The sequence below is a fragment of the Onychostruthus taczanowskii genome, unplaced genomic scaffold (genome assembly GCF_017590055.1).
Source record: "Onychostruthus taczanowskii isolate IOZ18803 unplaced genomic scaffold, ASM1759005v1 scaffold131, whole genome shotgun sequence".
Lineage (NCBI taxonomy): Eukaryota > Metazoa > Chordata > Aves > Passeriformes > Passeridae > Onychostruthus > Onychostruthus taczanowskii.
Genome location: NW_024498474.1, coordinates 704,265 through 721,268, shown reverse-complemented (window position 1 = coordinate 721,268; position 17,004 = coordinate 704,265). Strand labels below are relative to the sequence as shown.

Genomic DNA, 17,004 nt, shown 5'->3' with positions numbered 1-17,004 from the left:
GGACAGGCTCTGGCTACCTGCCACGCCAACGCCGCTGCTCCAGCTACGCTGCCTTGGCCCCGGTCCAGCTCTGCATTCCCTGACCCAGGAAAGCTGCAAGTTGTTTCCTCTCCTTCGTCCTTCTTTTTTTCTGCTGGTATAAAAGACTGTCCTCAGTTGTGGCTCAGCATGGTTTAAGACAGCCTGAAATCACTACAGACATATATCTAAGCTTTTAAACTGGTAGGTTATTTCAAATCCTAATTATTTCCAGAGGTAAATGTGTTTTATATTGCTATATGTATGTTTTTATATTCCTACATATATTTTATGCATTATATAGCATACAATAACTGCTCTTATAGAGCCTCGTGTTACAGGCTGAGTGTACATATATGAAATACAGCAAGGCAGCAACAGAAATGTTGGAACTACCTAAAACATTTCTAAATATGGCCCTACGAGCACAAGGTATGTGCAGAGTCCACCACCAAAGCAGAGCACCAGCAGTGTGCCATCAGCCCCAGGAAAGGCACTCAGGAACCAACCAAAGGAAAAACCACAACAGCAAACACTTGTATTTTCAAACCGAAAATTCAGCTCCTTAGGAAGTGCATCTGCACCTCTGGTGTCTTAATTCAAACAGACACTACATATTTTCCACTGCAAAAATCACAAGCAATTGGGAAATTAAAACACAAGCACAATGTCAGCAGAAATCACAAATTTATTAATCCTTAAATATATCAATCATTTACCATTATGGCAAGAAATATGTACACTGTGTCCCATGGTAAACTGCAGTGTTCCAAAATGACAGAAGTGTATAATTCAGTCGTGGTGGAGAGAACAAATCACAAGTTCCTCACGTCTTGGTGTGGAAGACAAACTTGGTCTACAGTAATACATCAACACCACATGCTATGATAGAAGTATAAAAAAACACCCTACACCTAATTTGTTAATTTTAAATACAGTTATGCCACTTATAGCCGCTTCACAAAAAAAAAAAAAAAAAAAAAAAAAAAAAAAAAAGGAAAAAAAAAAGAAAAAAAAGAGAAAAAAAAAGGAAAAGAAATTAATGAGAAAAAAATGAGGCCATTACTTTTTTCACAGATCCCATTGGCAGGTTAATATGGCTCAACACATTTATTGTAGATGCTTACTTTAAATATATATTGTTTAAAATCATGTAGTAATTATCAGAGAAGCTTAAGTCCATCTACCATACATCCACTAGTAACAACATCAACATGTTTAAGAACTGCTTCTGATTAGTAATCAACACAGAAAGGTGAAATGATACAAATTAGGAAGCTTTCCCATTTTAAAAAGTTACGGCTGCCGAGTTGTAAATTTTGGAGGGCTGAAAAGGACACTGACTCAGATACCATGCACTGTACAGCGCTGCAGGGAGCAGGAGCCTGCTGCTAACAGAACCACAGGGAGAACAGGAGCAGCCCAGCCTGGGCTTCCCTGGAACAGCGGGAGGGAAGAAACTGAAATTCCTGCGCGGGTGTATTTTTACAGCAAGGTGAGGGAAGGAGAACTAGTCCCTGTTGCAAAGTTTGTGCTCCATGCTGCCAGCACAGCGTTCCTCCCTCAGCCTGGAGCTGGGACAAGCCCAGCAGCATTACTGAATGCTGCCAGGGGAGCTTGAGAAACCACGAGCGGATTGAGGGCAAGAGGGGGACACACAAACCTGTGGTAAAGTGTTAGGGTCCCACGGAAAACCGGTGTCTCCATAATTCATTTCCAGAGCAGCAACAGCAGCAGTGTAATGTAAGTAAACTCTTCATACTTCGCTTTAAGGCCTAATATTTCTTAAGTATATTATCCACACAACTGGTCTATACATTAACCCACATATTATATTTTTTAAAGCCTCCTTAAAAAATTTACAGTACATCCTAAAAGCGATAAAAATCTTTCTCTTTCCTTCCATTTTAATCCTCAAAAACTGTCTCTCAATTATCACTTAGTTCCTTACAATTTTTAATTTTGCTTAATCATCCAACAGAATCGTTCAGTTAAGCAAAATAAGAAAGCGAAAAGGACTCAAAAGGAAAACGGAAGCTGCTGACTCACCAGAACACTGACACTTAATTCTGGAGTGGCCAGGCCAGCAAATGAGGAGATTTTTCCAGTTTACATCGACTAATAAACTAAGAAGGCTGCAGCTGGTCCAAAGCCAAGATATTAACACTTCCCCATTTATCAGTGATTTTGTCCATCTAGGATAAAAATCTGTTTTACAGTAATGGAGCTGCCAGCGGAAATCCTAACCATTCCTACCAGAACCAAAGCAAAATCCTGGGACTCAGGAGAAAAGGAGGAGTCAAAAAACAGTTCTTAAAAAAAGAAGGTAAAACATACTTTTTCTTTTTTTTTTTCTTTTTTTTTTTAATAAACGCGTTAAGATTTTAAAGTTGTTTGTCAAAACTTGGCATAAATGGAGCAAGTGACAAATGTATCGTGTGTCTACTGCTGTCCATCCAATATCTCTTTTTTGTCTTTTACACCTTGTTATTCTCTATTTGCATGGAACATCACCTTCATTGAAATGTTAACAGTGTACAGATGGAATATACAGCAACGTGGTGCATCACAAATGTGTTACATGAAGAACCTTCACAACTTCATGCACTCAGAAACATGCATGAAGAGAACGGGATGGCCAAGATGGTAATCAACCAGGTGCGTTGGGTACAGAAAATGCAAGAGCGGCACCGCTGATATTTTTAGCTAGGAGGAAGGAGAAAAAAAACAAACAGATTTCCATTACTGAGGTAACATCACCACCAGATAACAACACATGCTCAAGTGTTAGCCAATATTATTGAAAAAACCCATCTTGTTAAGATCACTAAACATGAGATACCGGGGAAAAAACAAGGGAAAAAACCTCCACTCAGGAAAAGCATCCTTTTATTTTTCAAACCACTTGACAGACATTTTCCATCTTTACAGGATGCCAGAGAGGCTGTGAAAATAAAAAAGAAAACTGAGGCAGGAAGCCAAAGTGTCTTAAGGGATTCCTTAAGGGAGGGAGAGTAGAATTCAGCCGTGAATCTCTGGGTGTAACTTAACTTCCTCAGCATGGACATCACAGGCACTGCCATGGACTGAGGCCCTTGTACAAAGACTGGACTAAGTGACAATGAAGAATCAGGTGTCATTCACATGCAAGACATGCCAGAGCTGTATGCAGAGAGAGAAGGAAGGGAAAGGAGCTGCAAGCAAGTATGTAGCTAACTGAGGTTGTAGCATCATTTGTATTACCGTAGCATCTAGGGGCTGGAGCCGTGGTGGGATCCCTCTGCGCTAGGCACTGCACAAACACAGAACAAACTCTTTACTCTGCATTCCTGCTCTCTGGCACTGCACTTAGCAAAGTACAAGAAGGTGTGAGCAGTGACCAGGGAGGGAACATAAGCCTCGTTGAGGCTGAAGTTAGGTTAGGGAGTCACTTTTAGGCCCAGCAGCCCTTTGACTGCCCATATTGGGCAGTACAGTCTCTGAGGACAAGCAGACAGCTCTGCAGAAACACATCAGCACAGGTCACTAAAAACATGGATACAGAGAACAATTTCCTACTGTCACTCCTATCACTAAGGGAGAAACCATGGACGAGACAGAAACCCAAGTTTGTCCCATCTCACTCACAGCAAAACCATCAAAATTTTTTTGTTTTTTATAAATAAAAAGTTTATTTCTAAACTAAACACATATTTGTGCTCATATCCTTTTTCAAGTAAGTTCTCTGCCACAAGGAAACATTTCCCTATACCTATAGCTACCAAAGAGCTCAGTTCTGTCCTTAAGACTTATGCACACTCCTTCCTGAAAACAAGGAAACTACTCTGCTTGCAGCAACTGGTTTCACACCATCTAGGATACCATGTCTAGCAGATCACAGCTATCATCGTTTTTGCAACTTAATTAGATTTGAAATTCATCCTCAGACACGATGTGTAAAATACTTTATTATGGAAACACCATTATTAACTACTGTGCATTGGTAATAATTAAATAAGTAGCTGTAGACTGTATACACTTCAAATAAAGGAACTGGAACAATAAGCTAATTAAGTTCCTTTAGTTTTCCAAAACGGAGTTATTGCTGCTCTGCCTGGGAAAAGCAAAGGTGAAATATGAGACAGTGTAAAAATGTTCAGGACAGGTTATAGAAGAAGATGGGTGTAGCTTGGTGCTACATGGGAATCTCCCAGTCAGACTTTTAGAAGATGGGAATAAAGAAAGAATGACCATGTAACTCCAAAGGGAGTTACCAGCCTAGAGGAGCCTCCCTAGTGCTGAGCACAAGCAGTAGGACTCATCTCACGTAGCATACTGACACTTAGGTGGAAGGCACTATAAAAAGAAAAGAAAACAGGAGCATTGTGCAAGGAGAACCAAACAACCTTGAGGGCTGGGTAATCCAAAAATATTACAGGGAATAATAGGAAGTGCTAAGCTCTGTGAAAGTTTCTATGTACCCACTGGCTGGAAATGAGAGTTGAGGATAAATAGGTGGCTGTCTCAGATGCACTGCAGATGAGAAAAGTGCAAAAATCGTGCGAGAACAGAGCAGGGAGAAGATGTTGGGGAATTAAATAAAGCCCTGACCACAACTGGACAGAGCATTTCAGAAGAAGACAAGCTAATGGAAAGGCAAACCTCAAACAAAAAAAGACAGTAAGGAGATAAGGCAATAGGAAAATGGAGATCCTATCAGACAAAGCCATCTGAGGTAGCGCTGGCTGTTTACCCTATGGAAGTAGAAGGTGGGAACGATCTGATCAGCCTTCCTACAAACCACTTCATGTCTGCACACAGACACCAACTCCAGTGCAGGAGAACAACGATGACATGGAAGAACCAAGGACACACTGAAGATGACCAAATTTCACAATGGAAAGCAAGACTCCTAACCATCAGACCGATGACATTTTGGAACAGTGCTAGGAGCAAGTCCAAAAACCTCCCCTGAAATCAAGATGAGAGCTAGGTATGGGATTTAATGTTGCCAGTGCTACACACATAGGGCTAACGTTGTTAACTCAGGGAATCTCCCCTTAAGCCTCAGTCTGGCTCTAAGGCTCTTCTGTGACTCCTTAAGCTTGGACACCCCTCACAATCCTGAAACCTCCACTGTCTGACCCCACTGGCTCAAAAGATTCATTAGATACAAAAGATACATTAACCACCCTGCAACTGCAAAAAAATTACTCCATGGTGATTTTTATTCTCCTTCCACCCTTGGCGGTCCCAGAAACTCTTATGTTTATTAGAGAGCACAAGCAGACACAAAGGACCTCCAGCAGTACCTTCCCAAAAAGACAAAGGTGGAAAAAAAAAAAACCAGAGGAAAAGATTAAATGATTCTCTAGCCCACTTCAGGTCATTGTACTGTAAACACTGACTGTTCAGGGTGCAGTGGGCCAGGTGAACCTGCTTCACTTGGGTTTTCTGGCCCTACACACACCCAGCTCAGATCCCTTGACAAACACTCCTTTATGAAAACCTCAAAGATTTACCTAAACCTGCATTTCAAGGAAGAGTAACTGCTCTTTGAATACTATCTGTTGAAACACTGGCAGTGCTACTGGAATGCGAGAAACAAAGGACATGTGGCTCCTGTTCCCATTGGTTTCACATTTTGAAAGAAAACAGTGATAACTAAGTAATAAAATACAATTTTTCCTAAATAATAAAATAATACAAAATCATCACCATGGAAGTTTAACACTTCATTCTACCTTATTTCTTACTTTGTCAAGTATTATTTCATATAGGAGGACAGTGTTGCAAGGAGCAAAATATGAGACATGATGGTTCAAAAGATGGAATCTAAGCCCTTACCATCCATGCCAGGAAATTCAGCCACTGTCCACCTTAAGACACCTGACACAAATGGAATTGTATCCTATACAGAGGGCTCACAACTGCACAAAGCCAGGCCTGCACCAGTGCTGCCTATTTGGGAAACCACAAGTCACTGAGGTTTGGGCTCATTAGCAGAGGCTGTTGAAGAAGAGGAGAAGCCCATGGCCCGAGCAGAACCTCCTGAGCAAGCCGTGACTCTTTATTTTGTTATTGCAAGCCCGAGTGTGCTGTCATTAACCCTGGTGACAAGGTGGCTCAAGGAACTCGCTCACTACCTGACCCTGAGGGTGTGGCAGGGCCTGGATGAACAGCAGAGAGAAATGCTGACAGGAGAGAGGCGAGGCTGCCCCATGGGGATGTCAGAACTGCCCAACAAGGAATACTCAGCAGTTACACACAGAGAGTGTGGGGAAAGAGATAAGAACGTGAGAGGGACCGGGATGGCTCAATTTACAAGGTAAATGTGTGAACTGGCTCAAACCCAACTTGCAGAGAACATACCTAGGTCTGGGAAAGTAGAGGTGGCTGGAAATCACACTAACTATTAGTCAAACTGAAGTTTTTCCCAAGAGTGACACATTTTACTTGAAACTTTCTGGTTAGCTCTGACAGCTCCATGTATCCTACTGCTTTTTATTTTCCCAGGTTTTCAGGCAATTGTATTCCAGGTTTTCTAATCCTGTTTTGTGTAACTTCTATCAAGCTTTCTCTACATTAAAACACTTTCCTGCTCTTCAAGCTGTCACTTCAGGGAGCGAGCTGGATCGGTGGGCATCACAGTAGAAAACAACACCCAAAAAAGCGCGTTATTTTAGAAATCTTCTCACCAACGCTACGCACAGCAGTGGGTATAACACATAATGAACGACCACAAAAAGTGACACTACCAGAGGACGGCTCTCAGCTTTTAAGGCCCAAAGCAGCTATTGGACTACGTGGTGTGAGCTGGTGGCGGGGCTGTTCCTTACTTGATGGGTACGGTGGGCGAGCCCGAGCGGTGGAAGTGCACGTTCTGCCACTTGCCGTCGCGCCGGTGCCACACGCGCGTCTCCTCGGACTGCATAGTCTTTGGCATGCCGCTGCCGTCCATGTACTGCGTCAGGCGGATGTACGCGATGCACGCCGCGTCCTCGCCCACCAGGTGCACGTGAGGGTTCAGGATGATCGTGTGGATGGGCTTGTTGCTTTTGGACAGAGCTACGAGACACACACGCACAGGAGAAACCACATTTGCTCCGGGTAAGCCATAAGAACTCATGCCAAACTGTTTTACACACAAAAATCTCGGGCTTAGCAGATACAAAATCGTAACCAGGGTTTTATGATAATCACACCTCCCACTAAAATACTTCACAGAACGAGCACAATCACTTACTATACACTATTTAATAAGCAAATATGTTTAATCCATGTACATATATGGATTAAATAAAGCGGAGGGCACCACCAGGAGTTTCCCAACATTTCAGTTTCCCTGTTACGTCTAATGACATTGTACCCAGTATATTCAGTTAAAATAATTCAGCTCTTAACTCCTTTTCTTTGACTTTTTAGTTCCAAATACCTGAAACTCTCCTCTGCCCTTTGAGATGCCCTGTGATGTGTGAATGAGCGGAGCAGAGGCAGACTGAAAAACACCTATAGCAGAACTCTGAAAAAAACAATAGTCCCTTCCCCTGCCCAAGTCAATTAACTAACTCCCAAACCAAAAAGCTCATTAGATGAGAGACACGCAGCTACAAGGAACAGATGAAGACTCGGAGGTGAAAATGGATTATTTACCATTTTCGAAGTAAAACCGGTGGAAGTCCATCCCTTCTACCAGATTACCCAAAGCTTCAGGTTCGAAAGACGTAAGGCCTGGATCACAGATTTTTCTATGGAAAAGAGGAAATTCTGCAATGAGCACACGTGGTTAGGGATCACCGCTTTGGAGAGATCATTTTTAATTGTTTCCTTCATTCCTATCGAATGTTTCACCTTCACACTGGAAGGTGAAGGTGAACTGCTCGACAGGAACATTTCACATTCATGCCATCACACTGGAAAAGAACAGAACTCAACATGAGGAGCAGGAATAGAGCTCTGGTTTCAGCTCGATTAGTAAATTTGGCAGCTTACTTTAAGTGGACCACACTTCATATAAATCACGTTTGGACCAAAAAAAGACCCACAAGTCAGTGTTACTACAAGCAGGAATTTTTACTTGTGACGATGAAAATGGCAGCTGTGCAATGCAGGGGATATTTTTTTATGCCTCACATCATTATGTTAGGCAGATTTAAATATTTTCTTCTAACTACACTGGAGTTATACTAGCAGCTCCTCTGAAACTGGTGATGTGTGAAGCAGAGAAAAGCAGCCATGCACATATCTTGTGTTTTGTGGGGGCATCTGGGAAGGCATTTCAACAGTATATAACTCCAAGCACAGGCACTCACATATACTCATGCACATTTACACAGACATTGTCAAATACCCCAGCTGCCCTCAGTCCCTCCAAAGGAGGAGCTTACGTGTAAGCTTCGAAGTCCCCGTTGTTGATGGCTTCAATCAACTGCTCAGTCACCTTGATAATCTCCTGCTTACGAGCTGGGGAGAGACACAAACCCAATCTTACAGGGGAAGGCAAAGTGGAAGGTGACAGCTGACAGGTATTCTGTCACTCCCCAGCTGGCACAACACCACCTCTCTTCCTTTCTACAACCAAAGGACATGATGTTACATTGCTGCTTTACACTGATTTGCCTTCAGTGCACTCCTGTATCCACGAGGAAATTAAACACACGTCAAGATCAATCCACTTCCCTATCACACTTGTAATTATCTTTCCTTCACTGGAGGATCTGCTGTTTAAAAAGCAAAACAAACCAAGCCCCAGCTCTAGACTCCAAACTCAAGGAAGCTGATTACTGTTTTACAGCCAATCTGGCTGGAGTAGCTCTGTTGTGCACACAAGAGTTGTACAGCACACTCCCACACATGGATTTGACCATTAACAAAAACATGCCTGGAATGTTAAAACCAAAAGTGCAGACAGAAATCACATTCTTCTTCAAAAGAAAATGCTGGGGAGCACACAGAGAAATTAACTTGCCAATGCTGTGCTCAGAACTGACACTGGTGTTAACCTTCTCGTTAGTGCACACCTAAAGCACTCAGATGAAAAGGACCAAAAGAAACCAGCAAGGAAAAATGTGATGGTGAAAAAAATGGATATAAAGGTCTACCAAGGCTTTTTTTGAGCAGCTCTTGACTGTTAGCACTGCAGCTAAGAGCATCTCAAGTATGAATTGCCTTATTTTTCACAAGGATTGTGGAAAGAATAAAGACTTTTCAATGAAGAGAGCAGCAATGCCTCCATTATCATCAGTTTAAACAACATGGGCCAGACTGTGTGGACACGGCATGGCATTGCCAGCACCAGCCAAGTGGTGGGATGGCTGAGTCAGAAATAATGGTGCAGTCTTTACAGAAGGCTGGCAAAAAAAGAGATCCAGAACAAGCAGACCTCGGGCAGTGAGGAAATTGCCAGTTCTGCACACAACATCTCACATCCATATAGCTGAACTAAAGGATTTCATTAAATAACCCAGTAACACATCTCAATCAGAGACAAGGAAATTACAGACCATTAAATCAGTGGGAAATGAGGTAAAAATCTCTGATCAGTTGCTACATGATCATGAGCTCGTGCCAGTGGATAATGATATAAGCAATTAGTATGTCTACAATGGTACTGCAGTTTCCACACACGAGAGGCACAAAACCACATGGACACATAATTTATCATCACTTGGCTCAAGAAAGTTGGCAACATTCCCTTTTCCACTAACATCAGTCACGCTTTTGCAGAGTTTTACCACAGTACCTTTGATGCTGAGATACACAAGATATAATTCCACATCAACCCCAGAAGGAAGAAATTGAACTCTGTGGCCAAATTGCTGGTTTTCCTGGTTTTAGCTCCAAAACGAAATTGCAGTGGAACCTATGTTTTCATGAAGCTTTCTGACAGAAGCCACCTTATATTACATAATGGGGTTGCAGCAAAGTCTGTCTGGGCTGTACTAACACTCAGGGGAGCTGTGTCTGCAGATGTATCCATGGGATATGAAATACATCCATGAGGAAGTTCCAGAGGCCAGCAAAGGAGATTACAGCACTTATCACTGGCTCCAATCAATCACCATCCAACGCCAGCACTGGTGTCAGCATTTGTAGAAAGACTTCACAGCTCCCAATGCAGACTTGTCAGGAACAGGAAGATGTTGCCAAATCATCTGCCTTTCAACTCAGTCCTCAATTTCCCAACAAAATTACAAGCATTACATGAAATTATGAAAGCCACATTGCTACTCTCACCTTTCAGTGACACGCAATTACACCTATTAGAAAATTACATTTCTTCCTATTTGGTGATCTGATATGCACTTTCACTGGCAGTGAGCCAAAGGGAGAGGTGGGGCACAGCTCAGAGAGAGGAGCTCCAGAAATGATTTATCCTATCATGCAAAATTCTCTGCCTCGTTCCTAGCCCTTACTCAATACAAGAACAAGGCAGTGTGAAATAACAGCAGACATCAAGACCAACTCAAATACTCAGGAGCCACTGTGCTTTTACACAAGCCTCCTCCTCATTGTTTGTAGCTTTTATGCCTTCTCATGTGGGTATTTGTGGGGGTGCAGGGAGCCCAACTACAGACAGAGACCAAAAGTGTTACTGCTTCATTGTTGTTGAAGCAGAGGTTTAACCTGAAAGGAAGTAAGGAAGGGAAAAAAGATGGAAAAACAGAAATATAACAAGTAGAGAATTGGAAGAAGACTGGAGAGCAGCAGAAGGAAAATACAGCTGTGCCTTGGTGGCCATGTGCATCAAGTCAAAGCCCTGCACTTCCCCTTAGTGCAAAGGATGAAACAGGAAGGGCACTGGACACAAACTAAGGTGAAATGGTATTGGTATGAACAGTGCCCTGCTATTGCAGACAGCAACTGACACAAATAATTGGCACCTCTTAGAGTGGTAAGAAAATTACCAAATTTTCACTCTGAGTCTGATGGACTCCACATAACATGTGCTCTTTGATCACTCCAATTTTTTTTTCCATCTAAATACACACTCCAAACTACACAAGGACAACACAAGGCATTAGGGAAGAGGCATCTGGCCAGTTCCCATCTGCCAGATAACTGTCACTTACAATCACCATTTGCATTTGACTTTTTCATTATTTATTTTTTTATCCAATAGTAAACTTGGCTTGTATTGAATTCTAGGACAATTATGCTGTTTGATGTACAGTGGCAATTTCATGCTATTATACTTTTCATTTGATGTGCAGTCAGGACTCCCTAAATAAAACTACAGCAACTAAACTTCCTAAACAAAACTGACAGCTGTAATGAGATTCTGATAAAACTGGTTCAGCTACTTTTTCCACAAAGTGTGGTCAAAGTCAGTTCAAAAAGTGAAGCCTTGACCCACCTATAGTTTTTTAGAATATGACAGTGGTTTTCCATAGCGTAATATATGTATTCTGTACACAAAAGATAACTGAACAAAAACACACCTGCTGTCTTTAAAACAACTAAGGTGTGAGGGAAGAACACTGTTGACAAGTCAAAGGTGCTGAGCCATTTTCCTGAAAACCAAGAAGGAAAGACTGCAGACATAGCAAGCTTGTATGGAGAAGATGATGGCTTTGACATTCCTTGCTCAGAATATGGGGGAAGTAAATACATGGCAGAAAAGACCATGGACCTGTTCCTTAAACAACACCTTTTCCCCCGCAGGGTGAAGGAGTTAAGGTAATTAATAGGGGTTTAGCAGCTAAAAAAAAATAAACCCCCTACTTTGGCAAGTGAGTAGGTATATGACTAAGACAAAGGCAGTTGAAACAGAAATATTATGAAAAGGAGCTATAAAAAGACAAAAAAATAAGAAAAAGAACAAACATGAACATTTCCAATCAGTGGCTAAGATGTTTTCTTCAGCATTGCTGCAGCACATATGTTAACTTTAAATGAGTCATTAATCTCTAGTTATATTGCACTACCTCTTTTCCTTGCTCAGCTACAGGGTGAGCGATAATCTTTCTAAATTAAAGACCATCATTAACACTAAGATCTAAACAATATAAAATGAGGAGAAACACCTTTTAAGCAAAAAGCATCTAACACTATCAATACTTTCAACCTACAAGGAGCAGTTCCCCAGGTAGTGAAATCAAATATCACAGGAAAAAAAGCAAAAAATAGCAGCAAAAACTGTTTTTCCAGCAGGGAAGTCTGGCTTTTCTTCCCCTCCTGTAGCCCCAAGAAATATTTATAAACCCAATCTACAAGAATCACACAGAAATGACAGATATTTTGGTATTTTGATATTTTGATTGCAGAGAGAACATGCAGTATAAAAATGAGCTGTAGATATGTGAAAGTGATGCCTTCAGAAATATCTGAACCTGAAACTTCATGTTTTTTTTGACACACAAAAAAAAGAGCACTTGTAACTCACTGGCCACCATATTACCCATCATTTTTTTCAAAACTGACACCAGTGAAAACAGTAATTTAAACCACTTTGTGCTTCACACAGATATTGGAACATCCTTCTCCTGCCATCAGCCCTCCAGATGCCTGCCTGTGTCACCACTGCACTGCAATCCCTAAGCAGAGAAGCACCTTCCCAGAAGAACAGGGTAACCTTGCTCCAGATTTGCACATGCACTTTGAGATGATTAAAATGATTTTGCTTTTGACTTGCTCACATGTTGTTTCTCAAGGCAAAAACTCTTAAAACTTTTCAACTGGGTACTTTAAACTACGTATCTCTGTACACCTCAGATTGGATTAATCTCACAACATTTTGGACACATATAAGTACAGACAAGTGAGTTTGTTCTCTCAACTCCCCTCCCTTACAGTCAAGGGAGAGAAATCAGCACTTTGAGGGCACAATTCATCATATCCTAAAATAGATTTTTAAGACAAGTGTGACTCATCTGACCTATCTGCATTGGCTGAAGAGAGTCTAGACAACCAGCTCAAACTCAGACATCTACACTGTGGAGGAGGGTTAAATCCGGGGGGACAAATCCTCCCTGTTGTGCTGTTGCTTTAAAACAGGACAGTTGCTATTGAGGTGACAGTGGCCTGCTAAAATGGAATGGCAGAGCAGGGGGAACCTGGCTTCACTTCCCATGTGAACACTGTCCCAACAAACACCAGTTAGATGGAAAGCACACAGCCAGTCAAGTTATTTCTATCCTCGGGAAATAACCAAAGTCTGAAAAGAAAGAGGAAGATACTAGAAATTTTACCCTGTGTTGCATAACAATTTCTGGCTGTGTGGATGTACCAGATTTCATTCAGCTTTACAGCATGGACTGCTGAACATCACACAATGTTCCTACAAATGATTCTCGTGACACCAATATTTGAAAATTCTCCGCTTCCAACTAAATAATTTCTGAAAAGAAAATAAAAGAACAGACTGCATGAATAAATGACTGACTGGGTCTCAGATCTACACAAAACCCACCTAGACCATCAGATGACAAGGCATGCTCCAGGGGACTTCTCATTTAAGAAGTTTATCAAGATTCAGCATACAGAACACCAGTGCTTATCTCTTAGCCCACACTGAACCTTAAACTTGGATAGGGACTAAAGCATCTGAGTTGTCATCTCACACATGCATCTTTTTCTAGAGCCTGCTGATTGCAAAGACTGCTCTGATTCATCCAATTATCAAATGGTTGGATGATCTGCAGAACTTTATCAGGGTTATTTGGTATCTCTCACCTATCTGAAAACTGGTAAGCCTGCTACTGCCCTAAAAAAATTTAAATTCTTTAGCTATGTAGGCAAATATGTGAAAAATTATCCTAGAGCTTTTCTACTCCAGTACTGACAACACAGATCCAACAGATCCAACACAGATCCAACAGATCCAACAAAATTCATGTGTCTATTTCAATTAATGTTAAGTAACTTGTCACATTCCATACATAGTATATTTTATTTATATGGAATCAATTATGTCTGAAGATGCTCTCTCTTTATGTGATTGTACTAAAAAATTACACTAATATTGATACAGCATAGTAAATGTTGGCAAATGTTTATTTTTTAATGAGAAATCACCTACAGTCTCAGATCCAAGCTGCACTTACAAGACACTGCACTATGGTGTCCCAACAATTTCATGGAATCTGGCCGCTGTCTCCAGAAATTGTGTCTGAAGTCTTCATGAGTGAGACATTAAGAAGCTTTGCTGCTGTGTTTTTTCTATTTAAACTGTGTTCCTGTCTAATCACTGAACCAGTTCAGAGAAACTGGACATGTGAGATGGCCAGCACTCACATCTGGAAATGCTGGGCACGTAAAGGATATTGTGTGGGTATGCACCACGGATGGAATACAGCCTTACGGCACGTGCACTGACGTGCCAACCCTCCGTGTTACACAGCCCAGATCTCCTGTTAATGCCTCTCTTTTCCCTGGCTCTGGGCAGTTTGTGCTGGCAGTATTTGTACTTTAGTTTGACACACACTCACCCATACATTGATAGAGCCTATCCTGCTCCTCCCCCAGAATGAAGCCAGGCTTTCAGCATTACCTGGCAGCAGCTGTGACCAGACAGCCCATCCCCCTGGGACTGGCTCCTCCCACCTGCACCAGCTGACCCCACCAGAAATTCCACTCATGTTTAAAATCAGGTTCAGGCCAATAACACACAGCCCATGTTCCCAAGGGCCTGCCTGGATCTCAGTTTTATCTGTACAAATTCCCATTCTTAGCACCAGTGCAACTGTCCTGCAGGACACACACTGGCTGCAGGATCAGAATCTGGCAAGCAGAACCCTCATTCCCAGGAAGCCATTCCCTGTTTCAACTCACAAGGTCTCGCCCCTCCAAGGAATTTCTCAAGAATTTCTGAGTTCATTTACAAACAAGAAATGCTCTACCCAGGTCTTTTACATTCTACCAATCTACAATATGCCTTTCCCCTCTCCTATTTTAACACTGGAGATTTCCTTCACTGTCAGTTGGTCACCAAAAATCAGAGATCTCCTGAGCAGAAGAGGACATTTCCCAGTTGTCCTATCAATGCTGCAAGTTAACATCTGCCACAGCAGCTTCAAGGCTGATTCATCAGTGGGGATGCTCAAGAAAGGAACTTAATATAATAAATGTAACAGGTAATTAATGCTGAGGCCCTATGCAGGATCCAAGCCAGAGGTGAGGCAAATCTCTCTCCCTAAGCTGAAAACTACTGCAAAGATTACTCCTGCAAGATACAGCTGTCTGAAATGCAGACATATTTATCCTGCAGTTACAGCTGATGAAAATATTTTTTACAATTAATAACAAGAAAAAAATACCTACAAATTTTACTTTTGTAAAGGCTAAGCACAGGTCATTCCTAGATCAGGTAGATCACAGAAATGGATCTTTTTTGAGCTTCTGTCAGATGGTGGGAAGGGAAGAGGAGAGACAAAGGAGATCATCTGACAGATGAGTCTCTCAACTTACATAGTACAGAGGAAGGAGTGGAGTGGGAGAGCTCAGACTCAAGCGATTGACTCTCTGAGTTTGCATTTCTCATGGACTTGCCCGCTGAATTGATGGAAAGAAACACAACATATGAACAAACAAAGATGAAGAGGTAGAGTGTGATCAGACTCCTCAGCAGGCACTGGCAGCAGGAGCGGCCTCTGGGGCACGGCAAGGGTGGTGACCAGTGGGATGAAGAAGCAATGGAAGAGGAGGAGTGGTGGGTGGAACTCAACCTCTCCATGTCCTCCTCCTTTGTGAAAGCTGTGTGAGGGTCAAGTACATGTGAAGGAAGAAAAAAAGAAGGCCAAAAGAAAAATAATGATAATTTAATTAGAAGCAGCAAGAACTTAGAAAACCTTTGAGCACACAAACAATGTTAATGATGTACTTTCAGGGGCAGTGTGAGTACCAAAGAACACTTGTAAAGGTCGTAGGTGTGAGTGACTCTGTTCAGATGCCAGCGCAGATTTACCCCTGTACCTGGCACTCAGATACAAAGGGTTTTGAAAGAGCTTTGGAAAAACGGTTCTTAGAAATTTGAATGATTTTTAAGGAATGTATATTCCAAAAGAAATAGGTTAAACTGCTTTCTTTCTACTGTTAAATCAAATTAGCCAACAGGTATAAAATTAATTACAAATACATTAAATATTTCGAGGCAATACACCTTCCAGATGTATTAAGCAGCACAGCTAAATCACAACTTGTCAAATCTGTAAGTGCCTTACAGCTCAGCAATTCCCCATTGCCAAGCATCATTCTTACCAATGCTTTTGTTAATTTGTCTCTGGGGGCAAAAAGACACCATGAGAAATTCAGATCTCCTGTCCATGCTAAATTTAACAACTCACCTTTCTGAAAATCTGTGGACAAAAATAATGGTGCTATTCCACAGCATTACTTGCAAAATCAAACCCATATTACAGAGATGCTGCCCGGTAGTTCCAGTCTCATTACTGCAGGAAGAAGAAACCCCACAAGCAATCCCAGAAGAAGGCATTGCCTACAGTCCAGCTCTCAGCATGTTCTTCCTGTCTGCTCCTGTCATATTTAGGAAGGATCACTGTCACACAGATAAGCCCATGATCGATGGTTAATGTCAGAAATTTATCTTAGCAAGGAACCTGAACTACAGCTTCAAGTCATTTCAGACTCAAATGATGTAATTAGCTTATTGCTTGAGTTATTAAAGCTCACTGTTGTTTGGCAAGCACTGTTTCTACTAAAAGAAATATGTTCCAGTCCTGAAAGAGGTAAGTGTATACATAAACAAGGCAAAGTTACAGACACTAAGATTTCCAGTAAATAAAAAATGAAAAGCAAGCCTGATTTTACTGTCTTCAAGTTAAACACATGCCTTCAAAAGCGAAAACAGGGCGAGATCCTGACACGAGAGGAGAATGCTCTGTGCATCCCTGACAGGCAGGAGGAGAATTTGATCCTGAGGATACTTTAATGATAGGTGATGTAAGACATTTTTAATTGCTCCCTGTCTTAATGAATCCTAACGTTCGTAACACGTGGCACGGACACGCACGAGCACTGGCTCCCACGAGACACGAGCGTGCTGGGGAT

The 17,004-nt window shown here is 41.8% G+C and overlaps 1 protein-coding gene across 19 annotated transcripts in view; it reads right to left on the bottom strand.

The window, feature by feature from the left end:
• Nucleotides 1-688: 688 nt before the first annotated feature.
• CAMK2D (calcium/calmodulin dependent protein kinase II delta) overlaps nucleotides 689-17,004 on the bottom strand; it is a 121,196-nt gene continuing 104,880 nt past the window's right edge. For 9 of the 19 annotated variants that reach the window (XM_041396809.1, XM_041396812.1, XM_041396818.1 and 6 more), the window contains 6 exons: nucleotides 15,406-15,489; nucleotides 8,385-8,460; nucleotides 7,651-7,745; nucleotides 6,837-7,065; nucleotides 3,262-3,310; nucleotides 689-2,724 (listed from right to left, as the gene is read on the bottom strand). In XM_041396809.1, the coding sequence (XP_041252743.1) occupies nucleotides 3,304-3,310; nucleotides 6,837-7,065; nucleotides 7,651-7,745; nucleotides 8,385-8,460; nucleotides 15,406-15,489 (491 nt within the window). In that variant the 3' untranslated portion in view covers nucleotides 689-2,724; nucleotides 3,262-3,303. Of the gene's footprint in view, nucleotides 2,725-3,261; nucleotides 3,311-6,832; nucleotides 7,066-7,650; nucleotides 7,746-8,384; nucleotides 8,461-15,405; nucleotides 15,490-17,004 lie in introns of those variants that run through there. The other 10 variants (XM_041396817.1, XM_041396829.1, XM_041396821.1 and 7 more) reach the window with 3 other exon arrangements.